Source organism: Lepidochelys kempii, chromosome 1, assembly GCF_965140285.1.
Source record: "Lepidochelys kempii isolate rLepKem1 chromosome 1, rLepKem1.hap1, whole genome shotgun sequence".
NCBI lineage: Eukaryota > Metazoa > Chordata > Testudines > Cheloniidae > Lepidochelys > Lepidochelys kempii.
The window spans coordinates 222,031,794-222,057,858 of NC_136380.1; the positions used below are offsets into that span (position 1 = coordinate 222,031,794).

At 41.1% G+C, this 26,065-nt stretch overlaps 1 protein-coding gene across 6 annotated transcripts in view; it reads right to left on the reverse strand.

Moving 5' to 3' along the window:
• Positions 1–601: 601 nt before the first annotated feature.
• VWF (von Willebrand factor) overlaps positions 602–26,065 on the reverse strand; it is a 227,597-nt gene continuing 202,133 nt past the window's right edge. For 2 of the 6 annotated variants that reach the window (XM_073315040.2, XM_073315034.2), the window contains exons 45-52: positions 23,571–23,754; positions 22,844–22,884; positions 18,682–18,798; positions 14,817–14,915; positions 13,737–13,865; positions 12,115–12,154; positions 4,238–4,335; positions 602–953 (exon numbers count right to left, since the gene is read on the reverse strand). In XM_073315040.2, the coding sequence (XP_073171141.2) occupies positions 768–953; positions 4,238–4,335; positions 12,115–12,154; positions 13,737–13,865; positions 14,817–14,915; positions 18,682–18,798; positions 22,844–22,884; positions 23,571–23,754 (894 nt within the window). In that variant the 3' untranslated portion in view covers positions 602–767. Of the gene's footprint in view, positions 954–4,237; positions 4,336–12,114; positions 12,155–13,736; positions 13,866–13,900; positions 14,718–14,816; positions 14,916–18,681; positions 18,799–22,843; positions 22,885–23,570; positions 23,755–26,065 lie in introns of those variants that run through there. The other 4 variants (XM_073315041.2, XR_012155350.2, XR_012155349.2 and 1 more) reach the window with 4 other exon arrangements.

The window sequence follows — 26,065 nt, forward strand, 5'->3', positions numbered from 1 at the left end:
CAGATCTAGAGGATCAATGTGAATTGATTTGGAACTGGAGCAGAGGATCCCATCACCAGAATCAGTCTCTCTCTGGAATAATGGATGCTTGCACTGCCTATGAATAAATAGAGAACTTCAAGGATGTCAATCAGCACCTTCCACCAGCACTAAGGAGTCTCTTTAGCATTCATTTGTAGACACATTGCAAAGTGATACTTGGCTGACTGAGTCATAGTCAGCTATGTTTCAGTTTGCTGAGAACATTATCATCTTTCTCTCTAAGGTATCCCATCATACCTTTCAAGCTGCTGAGGCCTAAAAGTGAGACACAATGTGTGGCAAAGACCCAATATGAGGGAAACAAATAAATTATTTGGTCAGGAAACTTGAAATACCATGGGATTCATTCCTTCGGTGTAAATAACTCCTGCCGTAAGCTCTGGTTCATATTTTCATGTTCATTTTCTTTCTTTTGAGGTAAATAATATTCAGTGATAAAAATGAGGGGAAACCAAATTTATGTAGAACAGAGGTAACTTTGATCTTAAATGAGTGACATCCCTTGAAAGAACGGACACAGTACAGGTCACAGTAGCCCAAGTAAAACAGTCAAAAAATGCTCTTAAATAAGCTTTACTTCTATTGTTTGGTATGTTGATACAATGAGTGCAATGGACAGAATCATTTGGAAGAAAACAGTCTAAATAAAGAAAGTAAGATTTGCATGGTAAATTCCTTGGCCATTAAAAATAAAGGTTAAATGAAGCAGCTTCTGGAAAGGTTTACTATGTACATTGACGAGAGAAACATTCGCACTCCACTGCGGATGGTACTTCATGCTGCACCATTGTGCCATTGGCACAGCGCAGGGGGACGTTCACCGGAACTGTCTGAGTAGCTGAACAACAGGTGCACTCATCTTCAAGTCTATTCATTTCAATAGAGTACTTAGTTTTGCTTCTGCATTTGCCCTGAAAGTGAAACAGATACAAAGTTTGAATCTTGCCAAATGATATTTTACTCCACAGATTTCTGATAAAGGTCCAAAATCTGCTCTCCGTTTTATCCAAGCAGCCCCAAGGAAGCTAATGGAAGTTTTTGCCAGGACTTTGGAATGGATTCATTTGATTAGTCTTCATTGGTTGTTGGTCTCATGCTTCATGTTTTCAGCCAAATGCCAAAATATTATTTCCCATCTCCCTTGACGTGTTTACACGCGTAAGGTAATCCTGAGCAACAGTTAATGTCACACAAACAAGCTCATTCACTAAAATATCTTAGAATGTTTACAATATTGTGGTAAGTTTGACAGTCCCAGATAACAATAGGAAACAATAGTAGTGGGGCTTTGGGCAGCATTATTACAACAGTCTTTAAAATTTGAAAAGAATTGTGTTAAGCCTGATCTAACAGGGGATTGTGGACTTCAAAGTACAAGACAGGCCAGAGGCATCTTACTTCTGATTCATTTATTTCTAGAACATCCATAACTCCTGTTGCCCTGCACCCTAATCACCTTCATTGCTTCCCTCACACCATTCTCTCCAAATGCGTTAGTTCCTTTTCCACATTTTTCCAGTTTCTCTATATCTGTTTTCTATTACAGCAACTCAGACTGTACACAGTATTGCAGCTGTTTTAAATTTGTTTGACTAAATGAAAATTTTTAAGGAAAGTGTCAGATTTTTCCACAAAAGCTCTTGGTTTCTGGGTGGAAAATCAAGGATTGGTTTTCAGCCATTTTTGGCCAAACAATTTTGGTTTTCTGTTGTTGAATTTTGACTTTTTGTCAAAAAAATGAAAATGTTTCTGGGTTTTTTTTATAAAGTCAAAATTAGCCAATGAAAATGTTTATAAATTATTTTTTATTTTCTATTTTCATCACAATTTTCTGGAAAAAAATTCTCCAACCACCTCTACACAGTATTCGGTTTTACCAGTGCTGCATAAAGAGGAAAAAATATTTCTTTGATTCCATCTGTACAATACTGTTTCTACACAACTCAATTGCATTTATCGCAAACATAATGAAAAAACCCACAAACTGAATACGCCTCTTTGATTTCTAACAAATACTTGTGCAGCCATTCGTGCTTATCCTTGTTACATTTTATTCTTCTGCCTGTTTCCCTAATGTATACAGATCATGTTGTATCATACCATTATTTTGTACATTAGCAGCTATCCATGTTCTGTTTCTCTATTATTTACAATATGTAAAACCAAACCAAATTAATCATAAACAGCCCAAACTCTGTCATCTTCACTTTAGTTTTCCTAAGTCCTTATGTGCAATCAAATCCATGGTGGGTTTCCCTCAGGAAGGGCTACAAGCACAACAACAATTTACATGGTAGCTTGTACTTTTCTAAACCATTGTATAGGTCTTAATGTACAGGTTTGTAAGGATCACTTGCTAGCATTTCTGAGATGAAAAACAACAGTGATTCCGCTCTACCAATAACAAGAGGTTTTAGGAGCGGAGCTCATAAGTGCATTGCCCAATTCCAATTGATCTGATAGGCAGCCTCTGAGCACACCTGCACATCACTTAGGTGGCAGAATGCCTATCTTCCCTGGCTTGTGAATCATAAACAGAAACAGGTGCCCCCCTGCAGCCCAGACTTAGGCACTAATCTCCAAGAGAGGGATGGAGCTTAGCATACACCCTTGTCATCGGTGTCTCCCATGGGCTAGCTTAGGCAGCTCCCCACCTAGTTTGCAGGCTTTGTGGATCACGTTCTAAGGTGCCTATCTCTCCCCATGTATTGTATAGGAGCTGAGGCACCTAACTCAGGCTTTGTGGATCAGTGTTGTTCCTGTGATTTTTCTAGGCACCTAAAAGTTAGCTTTTGTGACACTGAGCATCACAGTGCTTAAGTCCCTTTTTCTGGGCCCACGTGTTTACCCAAAATAAAATATGGCCAGTTTTCTGAATTAAAATCTTCACACTAGGAAATCTGCCCTGGATCTTTCATAGCCACAAGACCCAAATAGCCACTGACTTAGTGGACAGAGATGATAATGCAGCAGTTTTCTTATTTCGGAGTTAAGCAAGTATTGGACAGCATTTCTGAACTGTTGAAATGTCCTCTTCCCTTAAGGGTTTTACGGTTTGAGAACCTTGAAGACTCTGGGGCACCTGGTCCCGAGTCACTGCACCCAACTCCACCCCTTTCCAGCTGGTCACAGAAAGGAGAAAGATGCTCCGTTTGGCAACTACAGCAGTCAAAGAAATTATCCCTATGAGAAGGTGATAAAAGAAATTACCCTCCCTAATCCCAGTGGGGTTTAAAGGAAAAATTCAGGCATAATAAAAACAGAATGGGAAGTTATTCTGTTGCAGCCAGCCTGGGAACCGAGCTTCTCATTTGTTTCCCAGTGCCATCTATCAAAGATAGAAGGGGACATCTGGAAGGAATGTTCTGCTCCTGTTTCAGATTGTATCTGCTGTATTACATGAGCGGAGTGATGGGGAGGAGAATCCCGTGGCATTACACTTTTGTTCAAATTATGGAAATTGATGGGATATGTGAAGCAGAAGAGCACAGTGTGTGGGCTCAAATACTGAAGTCACATCAAATCCTACAGAGCTCAGTTTTTAAACCTGGGTGCTTACATGTTAGACACCTAAATACTTATTTAGGAATTGATGTGTTGACTTAGGAGTCTAGAGGGGGATTTATGTGCCTAACCTTAGGGTCACAGATTTGAAAACTGGGCCCCTTAAAATTAAGGGTGAAATTCATTTAAGTGCAGAAGATCCCAGCAGGGCAATTTAATACCCACATGTCTCTCCAGGAACTAGAAGCAACAGGAATGGAGCTTCTGTGTATTCTGAAGTGGGTTTTCTTATCAGCCCCAAACAGGGGGAAAATCAGGTTAGACTAAATGGAATCAAATGTACACAGCTGAAACTCCTGCATAACTGGTGCAGAGACAGAAGTCAATGTTCCATTCTGTTGAGTGGAATGGAAACTAGTGAAGAGCCAGTGACTTGCCCTTGGGTGGAATAGAGAAGCAAATTAATTCCCTTCAACAAACCTTGTTGAGATACCCTGTGCAAAGGCCATTTACCTTGGCTTTGAGCAGCAAGGGCTGAATACATGAAAGAGTCATACCTTTACCTAGCAAGAGGAGGGAAATAGCACTGTGATTTCCTACTATGCAAAAATGTAGCAAACCACTCCCTTTGAAAGTGTGTCGTGTTTTGCCACAGTTCTGTACTGACAAAATGGAAATAGATTTTTCTTACCTCACACTGGAAAATAAGCACTCCATCTACAGCCTCACAGCCATTGATATTCAGATACGTCAGCCTGGAACTTACTTGTCTGCATTCTGCTTCTATACCTACCAAGTCAAGAAAGAAGGGGAATCTGCCAACGGTTGAAGACTTTTAAAAAAAAAAACATTCTGGCACCATTCTCTGTTTAGTACACACAAAACTTGCCATTGGCCATATGCCATTATTAGCAAGACCCCTCGTAAAAGAAGTAGATATGTTTCCATGTGGTAATTAACACAGGGTATTGTGAATATACCGTACTGCAGCCTTAAAATTCCATAGAATACCGCTGAGTTCCTGCATAAACCAATCAGAAACAACAACAGTAAAAGAATGCCTTGCTGAATGACCAGCAATATGTTAAAGCCCCAGGATAGCACCTCACCTGGCCCTTGTTCCATTGAATAATATTTATTATAAATCTATGTCCTGTTATTTTTTTCCCAAATAGGATTCTTGATGGATTATTTTTAACAAATAAAAGATGTGCAGTTACGCCACTGCACCGTTTTAAGTCTAGACCAGCCCATAATAAGTTACAACCAGCAAAGCACACCCCTTTCCCATTAACTCACAACTGGATAAGTCATTAGTTGTCAGTCTTGATTGGCCCCCAAGTTCAAGAGTCAGGGAATATACTGCAGAAAGGGATCACATTCTTTCACTGAAATAAACACTGTGCTATGTTTAGCATCACTGGCATAAGAAGGTGCAGTTCCAAGGGGTGTCAAGAAATGAACATCAGAAATGACTTTTGGATTGAAACTTCCCCTTGTCAGCACCAGCTTTCAAAATGGACTGACAGGGTTATTTCCTATGGAAATTTACTCTGAGATGTATGTTCAATTTTGCGGCATGAAAATAATGGGGTTAAATTCTCCATTCCCATTGCTGGACTTGGAGGGTAAAAGCCTGACTTCAGTCAATGGAAGTTTTGCCATTGATTTTAATGGGGACAGGATTCCACCCTGAGCAACTGCCGTTTGGTGCTCTTGACACTAGAGGATAAATGCTGACTGTCCCCCCCTCCACCTCACGAAGAATCCACATAAAAGGCAATACAGCACTAGACCTGCAGAGTGTGTTTGTCGGTAGGATGCTGTTAGGCTTAGGGAGGAGCCAGAGTGCTGTTGATTGGTTCCATGAAGCTGGGCTACTGCAGCCCATAGGCTGTGGTCATTACTGGATAGCAGTTCTCTTTTCCCTCCCACCAGCCCTGTACAGATCTGGATTTTATACATATGATAAGATAATTTGGCCCAACCACTTTATTCATTTTCCCATGCTAGCTAATGATTTGCAAAGGAGGTAATTCGCCTCTAAGTGGCCTTTCTACACATAGGAAGCAGTTCTTCATTTGCAGCGTTAATACAGCACCATTCCTGCATGTCAAGATGAACTCTTACTTTAACTCTAGCTAGCAAGTGAATCTTCCACGACCGGGAGAAGCCTACTATTCAGCGCTCAGGTTGATTCTTTATCGATTAGAATATATATTTTACTTTCTGTACTGTCCCTCTCCACAACCATTCATTCGGACAGAACATTGCAATCAGCTAGTCAGCTGCAAACTGACCAAAGAAATTGACCAAGTCCCTTTGACTTAAGTGTCCTCTCATCAGCTAAAGGAGCAGCTTCCCATCTCTTTTTCAAGATAACATTTCCAGCCTTATTGCTTTTCTGCCTTTCTAGCACTTCACAAGTGATCTGAAAAAAGCTCCACAAGAGTGAAAAGTGTTTGCTGGCTGCAAGGCTGGAAATGCTAGCTCACTTTCAGCGCTTTAATCCCTTTGCTTGATAAAACGTGTCCAAGCAGAGTGCAGACTCAGACAGTCACAATAGTTGACACACATCCCATTTCAAAATAACTGTCATCAGACTGTCGCCATATCTTCAATGTTTCTTTGCTCCCAGCTGAGAGATGTATTGGCCAATCACATCAAATTGGTTGATTTATTTTGGATTTCATAAGTCACACCCCCTTCAAAGAGGTCAGGTCACATGTACATAATTTAATGAAATGGACAGTGTCAAGATCAGAAGGGGGTTGGGGGAAGATGAATAGCAGAGACACAACTATGCTTCTTTCAGGGGTGGAAAGAAAAGGACCATCCTCTCCCTACAAACCACCATATCCCAGGCCACCACCACTTCCTATCATCTCACTCCTGCAGGCAAAAGCCTAAGAAAAATGATAAACCCAGCACTATTTCCTGAGGCCCATAATAACAGGCTCTATTGAAGCAGTTGGGGAGCAAGTACAAGAGTGGAAGGCACCCAGCCCTGAAAATATTCTGCTACCAACTCCCTCGTGCTGAAGACAAGGAACCATTCACGCAAGCTGACCTCAGTTGCCTTGGTACACCACAGAGAGGGAGGATGGCTTCACAGACAGCCAATGCCCCGGCCAATATATAGACCAGAGTCAACACCTTGATTTGCACCTTTAACTGAACAGAATCTATTTTTTTAACAGTTATTTTTTTTATATTGAGTAGGCTGAATGACCTGGAAAGGTTATGCAACCTGTATATCAACCTTTACAGCCACAAGAAATTGATTATTCTATTATCTGGGGTATAGGTAACAGGCTACATATTACTTTATTATACATTGGGGGCTTTGATGAATCTTTAGGCCATGACAGACATTTAATTAAAGCGATGGGATAAAGAAGGAAAATTGTGCACTAGAGGAAGATTACCATTTGACTCAAAGCTAGTAGCCTGAGTAGTGTGAAGGAGATCTGATCATCAGAGATAGAGCTCCTTTTGAAATTAGGTGTGTTAGAGAGGGAGTGAGGGAATGTGTGTAAATCAGGGGTTCTCAAACTGAGGGTCGGGACCCCTCAGGGGGTCACAAAGTTCTTACATGGGGGGTCGCAAGCTGTCAGCCTCTACCCCAAACACCGCTTTGCCTCCAGCATTTATAATGGTGTTAACTATATAAAAAAGTGTTTTTAATTTATAAGGAGGGGTTGCACTCAGAGGCTTTCTATGCAAAAGAGGTCATCAGTATAAAAGTTTGAGAACCATTGGTGTAAATGATGTTTAAGGTAAATATATTGTCAAGACTGAAGGGTTAGTATTCATACAGTGCATTTACTATAAATGCTAAGGATGGCTTTTCTTCTCTCTGATCTTGACTGTAAATTTACAGGCTCAGATGTTCCAAGCCAACTAGAACATTTAACCACACAATTAATTTCCATTAGAGCAATGTGGCTAACGCCTTTAGTTGGTTTTTAAAATCTCAAGCTGATTGTTTGTGATTTTTCTATTATCTTGCATACAGACTGCTCTTAAATATATAATTGTAGTTCCGTTGAAATATTAGGACTTACTGTATAATGACTGACAACTGGGATGGCACTTATTAAGTTGGAGTCATTAGTGTCTTTGGGGAGAATAAGAAAAGTGACCTCCTGCATCCTAAACAGAAAGTTCAGGCCAGTTCCTTTTTTATTTTTTTTTTCACTTTAACCCACCCCATCAATGAGATCTCATGTCAGAGTCACTGTCCTTCCTTCCACTTACCACTAGAAGGGAATCCCTTCCAATCATATCAGTCTGTATAAAGTGGCCTCAAATATGTTAAGGGCTGTTATAAAGAGGATTATGATCAATGGTTCTCCATGTCTGCTGAAGGTTGGACAAGAAGTAATGGGCTTAATCTGCAGCAAGGGAGACTTAGGTTAGATATTAGGAAAAACTTTCTAACTATAAGGAGAGTTAAGCTCTGAAATAGGCTTCCAAGGGAAGTTGTGGAACAGGTTGGACAAACACCTGTCAGGGATGGTCTAGGTTTACCTGTCTCTAAACAGGGGGCTGGACTTGATGATTTCTCAAGCCCTATATTTCTACGATGCTATTATTCTAATACCAATGTTTAATTGGCTGGAGGGTTCATGTCCGAATGGGAAAAGCACTCTTCCCTTAAGGGAGTCAGCAATGCTTTCCATGACTTCTTTGTCGAGGCCAGCACCTGGTGGTGACACTAGACAGGACAGGTTGTCCTAGGGTGACCAGATAGCAAATGTGAAAAATCGGGATGGGGGTGGGGGGTAATAGGAGCCTATAAAAGAAAAAGACCCAAAAATCTGGACTGTCCCTATAAAATCGGGACATCTGGTCACCCTAGGTTGTCCTTAGTGAGCCTGGGAGCTACAGAGTCAAGGAGAACCACAGGGTCAGTCTGTGTAAAGTGGCCTCAATCAACAAGCCCCTTTATATTCATTATAACCAATTCCCATCTCTTCTCTATCACGAGGGACTCTGTATATGCCAGCCTGTGGAGAGCCCATGGGAGCGGAGAATATGCCAGGAAGAAGACTGCAGTGGAGAAAGACACCTACAAGCTTTTCTCCAGAGCTAGTCAGTGCCAATGTAACAGTGCATGGCACAGGTTGGAGGATGGCATGGCCAAAGCTGATTTAGTACTTCCCCTCTACAGGTGATGCTCCTTAGGAACCAGAGTCAGAATTTAAAATCATTCTCACCTGGTAGCACCTAATGGCAGAGATAGCCTGAGAGCAAATGCCACCTGCTTTCCCTGGGTGTGAACCCTCCCTTGGGTAAAGTAGCCCCTGCTGGCACAGAAGGGTGTAATTTTCAACCCCTATACCAACAGAGGTGAATTCATTTTTTTGACATCTGTAAAACATATGTAGGGACATCAGCATGGTTTGGAACTTGGATTTTTCTTTGTATTTTCCTTACAGTGTGCAGAATATTTTCCCACTTTGTTAATTAAAGTCTGTAAGAGATATAGAGAACAGATATGCCTTGAATGATTAATAACCATTAATTCCTCCTGGCCCTCAAAAATTAGAAAAGCTATCCACCTCGGTTTATTCCAAAATAGTTTCCACCTAGGAAGTGAAGACAATAAGAAAATGGTTCATATTGTGTGAGACACTTTGTCTAAGAACACACAGATAAGCTACAGTTGGGAGTTCCACTCCCCAAGAATAGAAACTAAAATGGCTAATGAGAGCATTGTTAATCGCCTAAGCAAGAATCTCTCATAATTTGGATATGGACAAAACTTCTTTCTTCCTCCCAAGCTAGCTAAAAAGAACTCCAAAAAGTTACCAGGCAAGGTTAACATCCTATTTTCTAATGAAAAGTTTCCTACTTCACTTTGTGAGTGGGTCAAGAGATGAGTGGGGAAGATGCAATTTAAGCAAACTAGAAATAACCTGCTGTGAGCTCGAAGGTCAATAAGGCAAACTGCCTGTTACCCCAAGAAATCCAAACCATCTTTTCACCCCCAACTATAAACTATACATCTGTTTGCCTTGTAAATCAAATATCATAGATAATCTGTTTTGCCCCATCAGTTTGTCTTCACCCCAAATTTGAATCCCCCAGTGTGACGAATGCCAGGACCAGTGTCATGGAAAAGACTCTCCTCACATCCCAGGTTTAAAAGGATAAGACAAAGTGATGAGATTTCATTTAAAAAATTGTATTTCCCTTTCTGTTTTTTAATATAAATAACAGCAGGTTATTTTGATTATGTCTACACTCTCTAGCGAGACACCAAGTAACCCTGTTTTTTATTTTAACTAATGCATGCTCTCCATTGTAAGCCCAAGCACATTGGCCTAAGAGAGGTTTAAAACAACAATTTTAAGCAATTGCTTTTGACATTCTAAATGTGTACCTTTTGGTCCAATCCATTCAAACAGCAGGGACCACACTCTTAAACGTGCCTGAAAGACAAGTGTATCCTTGGAAGTGTGCTAAATGTGTTAGGCACTAAAGAATTGAGCCTCTCCTGTTCTCTGCCTGTGGCACATAATAGTCTAGTCTCCTGTGGGCTGTAATACTTTGGTCTCATTTCGGTTGTTGGGTTTAGTGTATGGGTGCAGGGTGCTGTCGGTGGCCTTTGATACACAGGCTTAGACTAGATAATCAGGTGGTCCCTTCTGGCCTTAAACTCTATGGTCATCAGTAAATGTAATGAGAAATCTTGGTGATTCGCATTGTTCCGTGCTATAACTGTGGAGCCTCAACTCTAGTCTGTAATAATTGTTTGCACAATTTGGCTGTGTCTACACTTGAATGGTGAATTGCTGATTGTTTACTAATCTGGTGCCGGGTGAATTAATAAAGTGTTCAAGTGTCCTGAAAAGAACCCAGTGTTAAAATTAGTAAGCTAGCTCCCTGGAATCAATAGAAAGGTCTTATCCTATTGGATTCCATTCTATATTGGCTATAACACGTATCTAGTTTGTTAGATTTCAGCTCTAAAATCTAATTAGCATCTTGACACATTCATAAAAATTGACACACACCCAACCCTTTCCCACTGACAAGTCTCCCCCAATCTTTTAAGTATAATGTGGAAATCTGTAAGGCTTAATAGACAATTTTCAATATTAATTCCTTGCCTGAAGCCTGGTAGATAAAAGCCCTCTTAACTAAATTACCTGTGTGAGCCATTCAGCGATAGTCTATTATCCCAATAGCTTCCTGACTTTTATTTCTTAAACCCGGAACTCACTGATATGTAGACAGGCCATGGAAGCAAATGCTCGGAGTTAACTTCCCCAAAGTGGTGTATTGTTACAGCAATTACCATGGTTGTGCAGTGATGGTCTGCTGTGCTTGCCATCTTTTATTTATTAGCACATGCCCAGAACAAATAAAAGAGAGAGAACAGAGGGCACACGAAGTGCTGACATTTTGACCTTAAAAAGAAGTCTTTTTGTTAAGAGCTAAAATAACTTCAAATTATTCACCAATTTATTTGCAAAGTTTCAAATTTAAAGCCCTTATGTTCATAGGCAAAAAGAAAAGGAGTACTTGTGGCACCTTAGAGACTAACCAATTTATTTGAGCATGAGCTTTCGTGAGCTACAGCTCACTTCATAGGAATATTCAAAGGTTAGTTTGGGGATAATTGCACAATACTGCAACTCTTATTCGTGCAAATAAACCCTAACCTCTGGAATAGCCCAACTGAAATGAATGGCATTATTTATGTAAGGATCACATGACTAAGGGTTTGAAGGATTGGCCAAAACTTTATTTTGAGACCCAGTCAAACTAGGCATTACGAATACACACTTGTTCTGAATTTATCTCATTTTCTGGTTATTAAATTATTCATGAACAGATCATGACTTCCATATTTATTATTCAGTTTTCAGTTTTCACTGGATTGTTTTACTAAATAATTTTAAGCCTACTGAGTGCTCACAAAACATTTGCTTTATATATTCAATATCGGGTTGACTGATTGGTCACCCAGTTTGTGTGGAGCTGTTCCTGCTCTGTGGTTAAATTACTGAAATTGTTTCAACAGGAAAATAATGAATGATGAATAATAAACATTCATAATACATTTTGGAATGACTGATTATTCACGCTAAAATGTGTGAAATTTTGGAGATTTGCCAATGTTTTCTAGGCATACCCTGCTGTTGTCTAAACAATCATGAATAATATGACCACACAAGTCACAGTGAGACAAACTTGGTGATTTTAGTCACAGAAATATGTGAATCAGTGTTGACATTTGTTTGGATTTTTTGAATTAGCTCTCTTTTACTGTACCCATATAATAAATGTAAAACATGGCTTCTTATGTAGTAGACTACATTTTGAGAGGTTGTAAAAGAAAGACATTTGTAGCATAGGTTTCAGAGTAACAGCCGTGTTAGTCTGTATTCGCAAAAAGAAAAGGAGTACTTGTGGCACCTTAGAGACTAACCAATTTATTTGAGCATGAGCTTTCATGAGCTACAGCTCACTTCATCGGACATGCTCAAATAAATTGGTTAGTCTCTAAGGTGCCACAAGTACTCCTTTTCTATTTGTAGCATAATTACTTACATGTTTCACAACAGGTATTGTCAATTTTTCCGATTTTACCCTAAGAGAGAACACATGCTCCAGTTTAGGCACAAACAATATTTACACACACATCTAAAAATAGTCAGACTTATATTCAGTTTCTCTATAATAAGAAGTTATGAACTATGTTCCTGTGTTATACATATAATAGAAGTCTGCAGAAATACTAATTTTCCTATCATTTGACATCATTTAAGTTCAGGAATATTAAACAGCTTTTAAGTTTTTCCACACAACCAACTGATGTTGCTCTTGGGGCATCATTATCTTATAACACCTGAATGTCATTAGATGTACAAACCAACTTTTGGAGCCACAACTCTGATGACTTTCTGTGTTACTGAGGGTTAAAAGTGGGGCACATGTAATTATATTTTCATTTACATTTCTTTAAAATGGCTGCCAGTGCCACCCCGGGATCTCTGACCCTGCTTCAGAGAATCACCTGAACCTGTGAGAGTCAGTAGCTGAATAGGAACATATTTAGGTCCAAGATACATTTGGAAAATGTATTTTAAAAAAATGAGAGCTGGATAGTGGGACTTTCCAATTAAAAAGCAAACTATTACCCTTTGGTTTGAAAATGAGACCATCAGAGGGAGATAATACACTCCCAGCCTACGGTTTTGGGCCTATCCCATTATTTTTCAAATAGTTTTCCTTTATATATCTCTTCTCCAGTTTATGAAGGTATGTGCAGTAGTGACAGCAAAAAGGAGTACAGATTTCATAAAAGACTTTTATCTTTCTGAATAATGAATCTCAAAATCACTGTTCACTTTTTGCACGTATGAGACAAATCCACTATAAAGGGTGGGCTTGCCTGTGGCCTCACTCCCCACTGCTGTGTTATAAGAAAGAGACACAGGCAGGCAGAAACCTGCAGTAGCAGCAACTGCTGTAGCCTTTAAAAGAACATAGCTTGCATTCCACATCCCAACTCAAGGATGGCCTCAAATTATCAAGCAATGCAGAAGGGGTTGGGTGCGGAGGGACACAACTAGCATGTCCAGCCGTGCTACCACTCCCCATGTTATTGCACTAAGAGAGTGCAAGCACCTGGATGTAGACTGCTCCCTACGCAAAGGGGAAGGCTGTCTGCATTCTCCTCCCATCTTCATACTCAAGAGTAGCCAGCATCTGCCCCTACATTGTATGCACACATGCACTTTAGTGATGGATGAAACGCAAAGTTTGGAGGTTCAGTTCCACTGAGACTCCAAAAGATCAGATGCTTCTCCATACCCCTTTGCTCTGAAAACTGGACTAAGAACATCATGAGATCAGCATTCCCCCTCTGGTCCCCAGCACTTCCTGGCTTTGGATGGGCTGGAAATACTGGAAGATCAGCCTTTCCCATGTTTATTACAGTCCAATCTGAAACCAGGATATGCAGGAGCCTGTGACATGTATTATTTAAAATTAAAAAAACCCCAACCTTTTCTGAACCTAAAAAAAAGGTTTGGGTTCAATTTAGCCGAGGTGTAAGGTGGAAGCTTAAGTTACCCGTTCCTAATACACATACAGGAGTTATATAAAGCCCCATAAACATGACAGAATATATTCGGAAACATGCAAGCACGACCCATTTCACTACTTACTCCTTCAGCCAAACATCTCCTGGAATCGAATGGAGGGCAGCCAGTGATTCGCTTTTCCCAGATAAATTCCCTTTTCTCATTTACTTTACAAGAATGACTGTCACAGCCATCTTGAATTGTCTCATTCGGCTGTAAAGATTTAAGAGCTGTTAGCTTAGCACAAAAACAACCTGGAAGGCCACAGTTTTCAGGAAACTATAAAGTTTGACTATTTCTATTATTTCATTGTCATTCAGCTCATATGCCTCAGCAGGGAGGATTACAAAATATGGAAAACTTTGCTAAGTACATTTGTGTGTCAGTAAGACCTTCTAGTTTTAATTATTTATTTATATGATGCCCTCAATGTGCATGGTACTCTGCAGACATGTGAGAAAGCACGTACCCTGCAGCCTTATTAAGTGCCAAAATCCAATGTCCTTGCCTGAGTCCTCACTCTGGCAAAATTCCCATTGACTCCAAGGGGAGTTTTGCTGAATAAGGACTGAGTAAAATGTGAACAACAAACTTGGGGATTTGGCCCTAAGTTTGTAGCTTTGTGTTCTCTCTTTTGAGGAAAACATATATATGAATATTTAACCTTAGTTACCATGGGGAGATTCTCAAAAGATCAGAAATTAGACCTAAACGAACTAATGAAAAAAGGTACATACATGCTTCTTCCTAAGACACGCTGCCAGCTTTTTAACGAGCAAAGAGCCTCTGATGTTTAAGGGAGTGCCCCAGGTCCATTTCCAATAGCTGCTGGTCATTTAATGAAATGAATGATGAACAGGTATTAAGCTATAACCAACAGGGCAACTGAATTCAAACATCAATCCAGGGACAGTTCTGCTGGATTCATATGTTGTACTGACCTTTATTTGTTCCTGTCTTGTTCATATTTGTTTGAATTTAATCCAAAACATGGGATCTTTGGGCTCACACATCTCTAATTGCTTTGAAAATATTGGTGTTTGCAGCTGCTGTCTAACTGTCTAACTGAAGAGGGGCAAAAGAATAGGTGTACCAGTTGCCTCAATTAAAAGCATGGATGACATTTATGCTTCGTCAACAAAAATGAATATGCTTAAAACAGACCTTCAGATATAGGATTGTTCCATCTCTCAACTTGATACCACATGAAGTTGGCACACATCTCCCACAGCAGGAACCGCTGATTACTTCCATCCTGTGGTTCTACAATGCAAGTAAATTCGCTGTGGCATTTTTCTGGTTCTCTGGGCCCCTCCACCCTCGCTCACAAACTGAATGTAAGTTTTGGATATGCAATTAACAAAATTACGTTCATCAAAACATCTCTAAAAGTCTTGGATGGGCATAGTCTAGTTAAATGATTTTTATAAAGCTTGACATTATCTCTTGTGCTGTTCTTGTGTGGTATACTATATGGATGCTGCATTGCATAATATGTGCAGGCCTGATTGATCCTATGTCCACTGACATCAATGGCAAAATTATGGTGCTGGATCAGGGCCATGAAGCACAAGTGACTAAAATGCTGCGTGTGCCATATGAACCTTACATGCAGCATCAGGCAAGACTTCTCCCTAAAGCCAACACAACTTGCAAAGATGCATGAGAAACCTAGACTAGGAAAAGAAGGGTCAGGAGATTGGTGGGCAGTATAAAAGAAGGGAAGGTGGGAGGAGGAGAGATTAGGCCGGAGCGGAAGACTGAAGTATGGAACAGAGAAAGGTGGGATGAGAAGGTAAAGGAAAGAGATGGAGGAGTGGACTGGAGGAGGAGGAAATGGTGAGAATATCAGGGAGAGGGATGGGGAGAGAGAATCAAAGGATGGAGAAACTGGCCGATAAAGTAGGGGGACAAAGAGAAGTGGTGAAGGGGGAAGGAAGTGAAGGATGGGGGGAAAGAAGCAGAAGACAGAGAGATCAATCAGCAGTGGATAGTAGGGAAGGCAGGTTACGGGCAAGAAAGAGATAGAGAAAACCAGAAAGGAATTGAGTTAACGTATGAAGACAATAAAAGTCCCCACTACAACTTCTCCAGCTGCTAAACTTAACCAATAGCTGCTTATGAGGAGCTGAATCTTTTTAAGACAAACAAACACTTCCGGAGTGAGCCGATACATATATGTTTCCATAGGTTTGTTTAGACAAATTTTTTAAAAGGAAACATTTTATCTACTTTAAAAATATAGTAAGTGTAATGATCCCTGCAACAGTCGTTCAATTTGGGTAGTGCTATAAGGACCAGAATGAGGTTCTCAGGTTGTGCGCTATAATAACCATTAAACCATCAGAAAAAATACTACTTTATTATTATTTAGGGCTAACCTTTCAATTTATCTGCTAGCAAAAAATTGAGTTTAAAATGCACCTAAAATGGTACAAAATAACATAAAATAATGAATAGAATTTACTGTAGTTTGCAGCACTTCCCAAAGCACTGCATTTACTTACATCATTTCAATGGCTGATCATAGGTTGATACCTTCCTTGTTGAGAGCATGTACTCTAAAGTGTGATTTGTTCCTTATGACAATGGCTTTTAATATGAAATTAGAATGAAAGACAGGGTCCCAATTCAGGAAAGCACCCAATAGGATTCATCCTCAGCCCAGGCCTACACTCGACTCCCCTGGAACTATATGTGTCTCTCTTTATCACAAATCCAAGATACTCCAGAAACCATCTCAGTTTATGTGCTGGTTTCACTCTCTCTGTACAGAGCCCTGATCAGAAAAATTGTCCAGAAAGAGATAAAAGTGAACTTCCTTTTTCCTAAATGCCAATATTATTGCTACTATGATCCTGGAAAGAGTCCCTGGAAGCACATGTACAATCAAATGGTAATGTCTGGAATTGAGGGGGAAAGGGGACATTCATCTGCAAAATGGAAGAATTGTCTGTGTGATGGTTAAATGGGAACGTGAAGATAGAGCTCCTTTAAGAACTTACTTTGATGTGTCACCCTGCTCTGTTCGTTATGGACTCTCTGAGGCTCGAAATGGGATAAAGAACAGCCCTTGATGTGGAATGGATTATATCACTCTGATCTGATGTAAAATGAAACTATGTTTCATGTCCTGGCATTTCCATGGGCTGCCTGAGATTGGGAATGGGACAAGGCTGTTCCTGTGATTCTTGCATAGGTCTATAGAGTATCCTCTCTGAACAATGTCCAGTCACTATATTTTGACACAAGTTGTACGTAGCCATTTGCTCCCAAACTGAAAGAAGGTGGCACCAATAAGGGGTCAAACTCCAGGTACGGAAGGATGGGAGTCATGCAGAATGCTCTGGGGCAAATGAAGGCCACTATGAATCTTGCCTCAGCACCCTGCGCTTGTTCTAGCTATCAATTGCCAAGTGCTATTCTCCTTTATTGTATTTCAGGGACTGTTTCACTTTACCTTGGGACCTGTATTCCGTTCTAAAATGTCTAGCAGAAACCAAAATTGTAAATCTACTTTTCTAATGACTCTGTGAATAGTCTCAGCTTTCCATAAAGTTTCCCAGCAAGAGAGCTGGGAACTGATTTGCCTGCACATCTGATCTCAAGGGCAAAAGCCATGGAGCTGTATCTAAGGGGAACAGATTTGTGTCCCACTATCTTTTTCAGGGAGACCATAATTGCAATACCCCTGTCAGAATTGCTTCCGACTGCATGAGGAAGCACTTAGCGTGTCAGATGACAGTACCTAATTTGTTTGTTTATTTTTGGTTAGTCTGAGATTTTTTTCACGCCAAGGGGAGGCTGAGACGGTACCTGCCCAGACTTGGCTGCCTGTGAATGGCTTGTAAAGTGAGGAGGTCACTCAGTCAGGTAAAAATCTCCCCCAATTAGAAAGGTCAAGTCCCTGATCACCGAGAAAGATAGCCATGTTTCTCTTCCGTAGTGACACCAGGTTGAATCTGGTCTGGTGACTACTGATGAATCTTCTGGACTTATAAAATGGAGGCCAGAAAGAAAGAAATGATGGGCCAAGAGGCCTGTTACTGCCCACTTGTTCTACGCCCTCTGGCATTGGCATTGTCCATGCTGTGTCTTGCCCCTCCATCTGTGTCCAAAGAGAGGAGGCAGCTGAGCTCAGCAGTCAAGAGGGAAGAGGGATAAAATGACACAGGTGCAATTTTCCATCTGGTGTACTGTCCTTCTGGCATCACTCTCCTCATGGAGATGAGGGAGGAAGATCTGCTTGCCCCTAAAGCTGACTATTCCAATCCTGCTGGCTTCTTGCCTTCCTAGGGAAGGGGGGAAGAGGCAACCCTGGCTGGATTAAGTTGAAATGGAGAACTGCACTCTGCCCATAGAACCAGCCAAGCTTCCCAGTGACATACTCAATAAGGGGCATGAAAACAGGAGATATGGACTTTTCCTTTTGCCTGCGACTTTTTCAGCCTAGCTGTCTCCCTGTATGGGCACCAGCTGCCACAAAAGCCTCAGAGGGGAAATGGAGCTAAGGGGGAAATTTCCCCAAAAGACAAATACAGCCCAGGAAAGCAGCTGGGAATTAGACAGACACTGAATTGTTAGGCAGGAATTTGAAATAAAGTTTGGAATTTTCCTCAGAAAAGCTTTGCAGCAGAGAGGTCCAGCTGAGCCGCCAGCTGCTGTGGGGGCAGATAAAACTGTAGGGAACTTCAGGGCATGGGCATTGCCTGCTGCTAGTGACTGAAAGTCTACTTCAGCCCACAAACAGCAAGCAGGCTGAAGTACCCATTGTAACAGACTTGTGGACCTTAGCACAATGAAAAATTAAATGCTTTCCTGAACTGGGGCTTTAGAACATAAGTGGGATTTGACCTCTGACACAGATGCAGAAAGATACAGGACCATACTGTACCCTTCCTTGGCAACACTTTTGGGAAGGGGGACAGTGGATGCAGTAAACTCTGAGATTGGGGTGCATACAATGGGTGAGGTGACCTTACGACTGCAGAGATTCACAGCATTCTGGGATCATAGTATTTCCACTCACCTTGGGACAGGGTTCACAGGTGGTTTTTCTACAGGTCAGTTTGTAGTTCATAGGCAGGCCCCTCTGGAGGCTACACTGACAATTCGTACATTGGTCCAACATCAGATGTTCCCCTACCTGAAACATTAGAATCAGTTTGCAATGTTGAGTGATCCTCTATTAAAACTCAAGAGAATAAGCAACTTCACCTTAGCTTGAAACTGACTCATTAAATCTTGAAATACTGTTCTGGACAGAGGATAGCAACCAAAAGCTTTCTGTCCCCAGCTTCAGAGACCCAATGTTTCTATCATCACACAGACACAACAGGAGGAGGCTGTTCCCAACTAGCTGATTTATCTGCAGCCAACCCTCAAGAGTTCACTTTTTAAAAAAAAAAAAAAAAGTGCCATCAAGCTCGCTAGGTAGAGGAGTTCAAGTTACGATGAGGGCAGGGTGAAATTTTTCAGATGAATAGTTTATTAGATGAAAAATGCAGTTTCCATCCACCCATTTGTGGAGTTGACACAAATTCACCAAATAGTTTTAGCCATAAAAAAAAGAGTCTGGGGCTAGATTCTTGGTAACACCCATCTTATGACTTTAGCCCAGTGGTTAGGGCACCCACCTGGGAGGGAGAGACTTGAGTTCAAGTTCCTGCCCAAGAGGAGGGATTAAAACCTGGGCTTCCCGCATCCCTGGTGAGTAAACTAACTACTGGGCTAAAGATTATCGTGGGGGGGAAGTACCAATACCATGTCCCCTTCTAATCCCACTCAGTACAAACAAATGGATGTATAACATTTTACCAACTCAAGCTTGTAGACTTGGCTCAGGACCTTTTTCCCTCCCTCTTATTTTTAACCTTTTGTAGCGAATGCTCATGCTCATAAATCGGAGAGGATAATAGCACTTGGTGGATCCAGGCATGAAGCCACACCCATCACTTTTCCTTGTGGGGTAGGAACGGAGAAGAAATGTCATATGAAAAACTCTAGCCTTTTTGATTATTCTTTACTCCGGAAGGTGCTCAGATATCACAGTGATGAACATAGTACAAGAACCTAAACAGAATACATAGCCCTACAGAAGTAGTCAATCCTGAATTGCAACATCATTCTTGCTCTACTTCCTGTTATGTTCTGAAACCCACCCCGCTGCCCCATCCCCACCAGTTATTCAACATTGTGTGATGTTAGTGACTTGCTTCAAAATACTTAAATTTCTGCCATTTATGACCATAGTCATATTTGACTCAGGCCTCTTAAAGTAAATGGCTAATGTATTATACAGAGTGCCTCAGCAGCACTAGGTTTTTGCATCATATTTCCTATGATTAGGAAACCACTAGAAAGTTCAGTATACAGGGAATAATGTACTAAAATGTAGATTCTCCATAGGAGCTAATGAAAGTTCTGAAATTCCAACGTGCTAGGAATGACATTTTTCAGTAGAATAGCAAGAAGTTAAATTTATGTTGAAATTAGTGTTATTTTGGGGGGAGAAATTTGGGCTTACATTTATTAAAGACAAACTGGAACCACACAACCTCCCCGCCCCCAGATACTAATGCCCCCAAACTTTTGGGAAGTTTATGTCAGGATCCAATGTTTGCAACATAAGCTCCACCTGTAATGTGTATATAAATTTCTTCTCGGATCAGCATGGTAATGGGCCTTGACAGTACATTTCAGGCAACAAACAGAGCTTACAGTGTGGGGGAACTGAGTAAAATAAGGAACTGATTTTTTTTTTCCATTTGTAGAATATACCTATCATATATTCTCTAGAGAAACTTATAATAAAACATCAGCATCTGCTAACCCACTGTCAGCGAATGCAACCAAAATAACCCCCCATAAAGATAAAAACGACTCTAGTCTCTCTCAAACATGACACTCAATAAAAGCCTGGGAAAACAGATGAGTGTTACAGCTAATTCCATTTGGTAAATACAGCCACCTGCTTGGAAGCCTGCATTTAAAGCCTGCAGCATTATTTAAAACAGTGGAGTGAGTGCAATAGACCTACTGGAGTATAATATTGGTAACCAGATACAAAACAGAAATGTAAAGGGATTAAGGAAAAACAAAGGGCCAAAATAATCTAACAGATCTGTAGTGAAAGATTCCAAAATTGGACCTATTCACTGAATGAGTTAATGGAGAAAGTTTTCCCTTGATACAAAATGAAACATGAAGCCTATTTTTAAACATTAAGCCTATTTTATTTGTATTCCCAGCATAAAGTTTTGAAATCCAGGAAGTATAAATGTCCTGGGGAAACCCCATCTTGATTCCTGACCAGGACTTTGGAACAATCACAGACCAGTGACTCCAGAATATCTGTCTCAACTTTTATATTCCGCATGCTGGGACAGGACGTGGGGAGTTTAGAGTGTGTTGTGGGAATACTCATACAGGGTAACACTGTCAGCTCTGCAAAAGGCCAGCACAAAGCCACTTCAACACTCCAGTGTCATCTAAGCCCTCCACACACATAGCCCAATTAAGACCACGTTTGATTAAATAAATGGCTGATTCTCATATAGAACAGTAATACATTTTGGATCGAAAAGTGTAAGACAAATCTGTATGTTGCTGGGTAAAGAACTAAGATGAGTCACTCATGCAAGGGACTTCAGGTTCAGGCTAGCAACAACATGCAGGTGTAAATGCATTGTTTAGTTGCAGCACAGAAGGCCAGTAGGCATCCTAGAATGCAAGAGAATGTAATTGTTATATTACATGACCTAAGGCCATGATTAGGGTCTGCATGGAGTACTGCAGCCAGGTTTGGACACTCTAAATCCCGATAGGGATGCATATATTCTAGAGAAGGTAAATAGGAATCAAAGAAAGGAAGCATATTACAACTTAAAAACTCATCCCACAATGTGCTGACAGAAATTTTCTGTTCCTCTGTGGATTTCATTCTCCTGGGAAGGAAATCTCTTACGCAGAAGGAAGGAATGTTATGATGACAGGGCTGTAGTTCTGGTCAGATAAGTTTATGCATACGTTACGTGAAAAAACAAGAGACCGAAAAGGGTTCTTATTGTAGTGTGTAGGTACCACAGAGATTTGGGGACAGTTATATTTTAAATAAGCAGCAAGAGGAAAATTTATGGATACTCCTGGAATCTAGAGATTAAAGTTTAGGTTAAATGCATGGAGGGGCTTGTTCCCCTCAAGGGCAATCAGCATATTTGGAATTCTCTGTTACTAGACATACTGCCAGAATATGGATTTAAGAAAACAATGGACAACTGCGAAGACTCGCCAAAGATAGCTTTGGGTATACATGAGCTCAGATGCTTAACTCTGATCATTCTCACCATCATGCATAGGGTTAAAACAGCCACTAGATGTGAGGAGGTCAAGAAGGAATTTTCTCTCAAGGCATTGTGTCACGGATCTTGAGGGTGAGATGCGGTCAAGTAGTGAGAAGCACTAAAAGCAAAGGAGAGTTCCCCCCTCCCCTCAGATGCTGTGAGGAGTGCTTTCCTTCCTGTTTGAATCTGCTTCAATCTCTGGGTGGGGCGAGGGAAGTTTCTCCTTTCTCTGGAATGAGCAAGGATCATCTATCAGCATATTTCTCACAAATATGGGAGTGAGAGGACATGCTGCAGGAGGACTGAGGAGTACAAGCGTTAACAGACACGAGGAGGAAGGTCCTGTGGTGAGGACAAAGAAGGTGTTGGGAGGAGGCCATGGGGAAGTAGCCCAGGGGGTTGTAGCTGTCTCACAGCTGTTCCAGAAGGCACTCTAGACAGCTGCAATCCACAGGGCCCTGGGCTGGAACCTGGGGTAGAGGGCAGGCCCAGGTTCCCCCCAAATCCTGACCCAACACAGGAGCTTCCACCAGAAGTAAAGGTCTCTGAGCTGGTCCCCGACCCACATGGTGGATCAGCAGAAACTGCGGGGATTGTTCTTACTCTTTTTTCCCCATGCTGGCCAGTGATGAGGTTATCTGAGTGAATGGCAGATTTGAGCCATGAAAGTGGCCAAACTGAGGGCTGCCGTGACTCTCTGAGGGAAGCAAAATCTGCCAATAAGCGCAGGACCCACCAAGGTAGAGAAGGAACTTTGTCACACTACATAATAGCTAAATCACACTCTACAAATTCTCATTAAAAGATTTAAATATCTTAGAGGCATTTGACATAAGAATATTATCTTACCCCGACAACAGTGCCATTCAGAACACAACCATTCACAGGTTCTGGAAAAGAAAACATATACTTATTAGTGTTACCTATGGCACTACAATAGGTTTTATATATTATAGCCCTGATCCTCCATGCCTTGTACAATTTCCACTGATGTTGATGGGAGTTGTCCCTGCATGAAGACGGCAAGATTTGGCCTACCCATGCATGATACCTGCCAGAGGTCCTAATTTTGGCAGTGCTGTCCTGAATTCCCCTTCTGAATCTTCCTTAGCTACCTATTTTCAAATATGTAACATGAAGTCACCTACAGTTCAGGCTTCCCACTTAGAGAAGATCGCCTGATAGTTGCTCTATCAGTGGTAGACTCTTCTCCTTTTTCTCCCCACTCTCACTGCTCTCCCCCACTCCTATCCTCACAGCTTCTCGCACCAGTATTTCCGTAAGCCAGGTTAAGAGGCAGATGACAAGGAGACAATGAGAGTGACTTGGAAAGAGGAAGTAATAACATGGTCACTGTAACTAATCAAATTTGAATTTCTTCTTCAACTAAAGCCAGGGCTGTTTGCTACTGTCTGGAAGGTGCTGCAGTTTGTATTCACAATATTACAGGACAACTTCAAATTAAATTCATTTCCCTAACATGCATTTTTGTAAGTTCCTAATGAGATGTACAAAATCAGTGAGTAAGCCACAGAACACGAACTCTGATGATGCCCTTAGCAGTTGTGAAACTTACCACACCGGCAGGAGGGACAGCAATTTGTTATTCGGTCACAGCGCAACTCATATCCTAAATGGCAGGTGGGTGTATCCATGTGAGAACATGACACGTTCCTTTTCTCAACAAAAACTGCATCGTTCACTCGGACACACTTGTTGATAATGCAAGGGCTGAAGGGGGATCGCCACTCTGTGCCGACCTAAGCATGGGAGATTGCAAAAGGGTTAGGAGGAGTTGGTAGTGTTTGTGCAGTGGATAGAGGAGGGGGTGCCATAACAAACCCAAAGTGACCATCTATTTAAGCTGTTGGACACAGACCCAAGCAGTTACTCCCTGTGCTTTAACTCTCAGCATTTTCGTAAAGCCCATGGTAGCCTCCTGTCACCACACAAGTCTCCCTAAATCTTGGTGTGGACTGTGAGGTCATGGAATAGACTGCTGAATAGATTAGAGAATTTAGGGGTGACAGCGACAGATTTAGGAGAAATTTAACTGCATGAAAAATGTGTGCAGGGGGACCATTTACTAGATTTAACTTAAAAATTGCTCTTGGTGGCTGCTCTGGATTCAGAGTAACTATGGCAGATTTGTCTGGGAATTCAGATTTACAGAGACAGAGGCAGACTTTGGACAGAAAGGATTAGTGAATGGAGAAAGGGGTCAGGTCCTTGTTGCTAGATACAGATGGTGGTGCTCGCCACTGGGTGAGAAAGAGTGGGACCCTCAAGATCATACTGCTAGGGAGGGATGCCACAGCAGGCCAGAAAAAAGGGGTTATAGTTGCATGATGGGAGGAGGTGCTGACAGAGGCCAGGCCAAAGTCTCGGTTCTGTGCAATCCCACATTTGCCTAGTGAAAGCACGAACCATGGGATTCTGGGGCTCACTGAAATCTAACATTGTTAATGTTTATACAATGCTTTCAAGAGCTAAAGCACTATACAAATGTGGAATACTATTAAAGCTTTAATACTTAAGCGTGCCAGATAGAACTGGGACTTCCCACTGTAGCTGTCATCCACAGTGGCCCAAACACCAACAGTGAAGGAAGATTGACTACAATTAAGAATCATTTCAGAACCTTGGGAAGGGAACTGAAGATGAAATTGGCTTCCCATCTGTGCCATGAACAAGCAAAGAAAGCAAACGACTGACAGCAATGTCAGGTTTCAGAGTAACAGCCGTGTTAGTCTGTATTCGCAAAAAGAAAAGGAGTACTTGTGGCACCTTAGAGATGTGTGAGCGCCTGGGATTCTGAGAGCCATTGAACATGTTCTCTAAATAGAGATATTCTGGGAACGTCTCTCTTTCTTTTGTCTTCTTGGGAAAGATCTAAAGGGCTCAGTCCTGTAAGACTGCCAGTGACTAACTCCCAGTGACATTGGCTTTGATTCAGCACGGTACTGAAGCACGTGTCTAGCTTTAGAAATGGGAGTCGTTCTTAATGAGAGATGAGGAAGAGCCACGCCCCTTGCAAGATTTTTTTTTTTTAAATGATGTTTCCCCGTTCACTATGAGACACATGATGTGGTACATTTAAAAAAAAATCAAATTAAAATAAATACATAATAAATCATTCCTCATAATTACAGCTTAAAGACCATAAGCTATTTTAGTTTGTGGCTTTTCGGCTGAGAAAAATCACCTTGGTTCTAGCAGATAGAAGATAAAGGTAGAACTCATCGCAAAATATGTCCAAATTAGAAATATTCATTAGAAAAAAAGGCTGATAAATATTCACAGTCATTTACACAAATCTGGCAGCATAAAGGGTCTTTAGAGTGGGTGTACATGTAACTTACTGCCAGAGTGTTGTCAAGGGGCCTTAGTGTAAATGCAATTGGGCTCTCATTGTCTAATACTAAGAAGACCATCAACCTTCAATGTAGGAGACACTGGGAAAGTCAGTCCTCTTTTTTCTGTCACCTGATGAGTTATTTCAGTGTTAATGGGTGGAAAGAAACACAATTACACACCTCAGTAGATATGGATTCTATGTTTTATCTAGGATGGTAAAAGATATTAGATGCAGTGGAAGATGACAGCATGTTTCTTTGACAGCTTGATATGTAAAGCAGAGAATGATGTTGGTACATAGGACTGCCCTCAGTTAAAATGTGAGAGGTGAAGACTTTGCGCTGTTGCGTTATTTATTATTGATTAATTATGAGTAATAGTAGTATTAAGGAAAGAAGCTGATTTTCTCTGAAAAAAATGCAATGAAGAATTCGCACCGAATAGTTGTAGACAGCCATACGGGTAACTGTGGAAGCGGTTTAGCAAATCTGTTATAAACTGGGGAGGAGAATCAGGAGGAATGGAAGGTCTAGCATTCTAATATCTTTAACTTACCATTTTCCTTCCCTACTGTTTTGATCCCCAGCCGCTGCACAGGATTCGGCAATTTAATGCTACTAGGGCAGGTAGAGGCTTGCCAAGGGCTCGCAGGGTTAAGAGCAGAACAAAATGATTAGGCTGAAGAAATACGTAAATGAAGGGAAAAAGAAAACC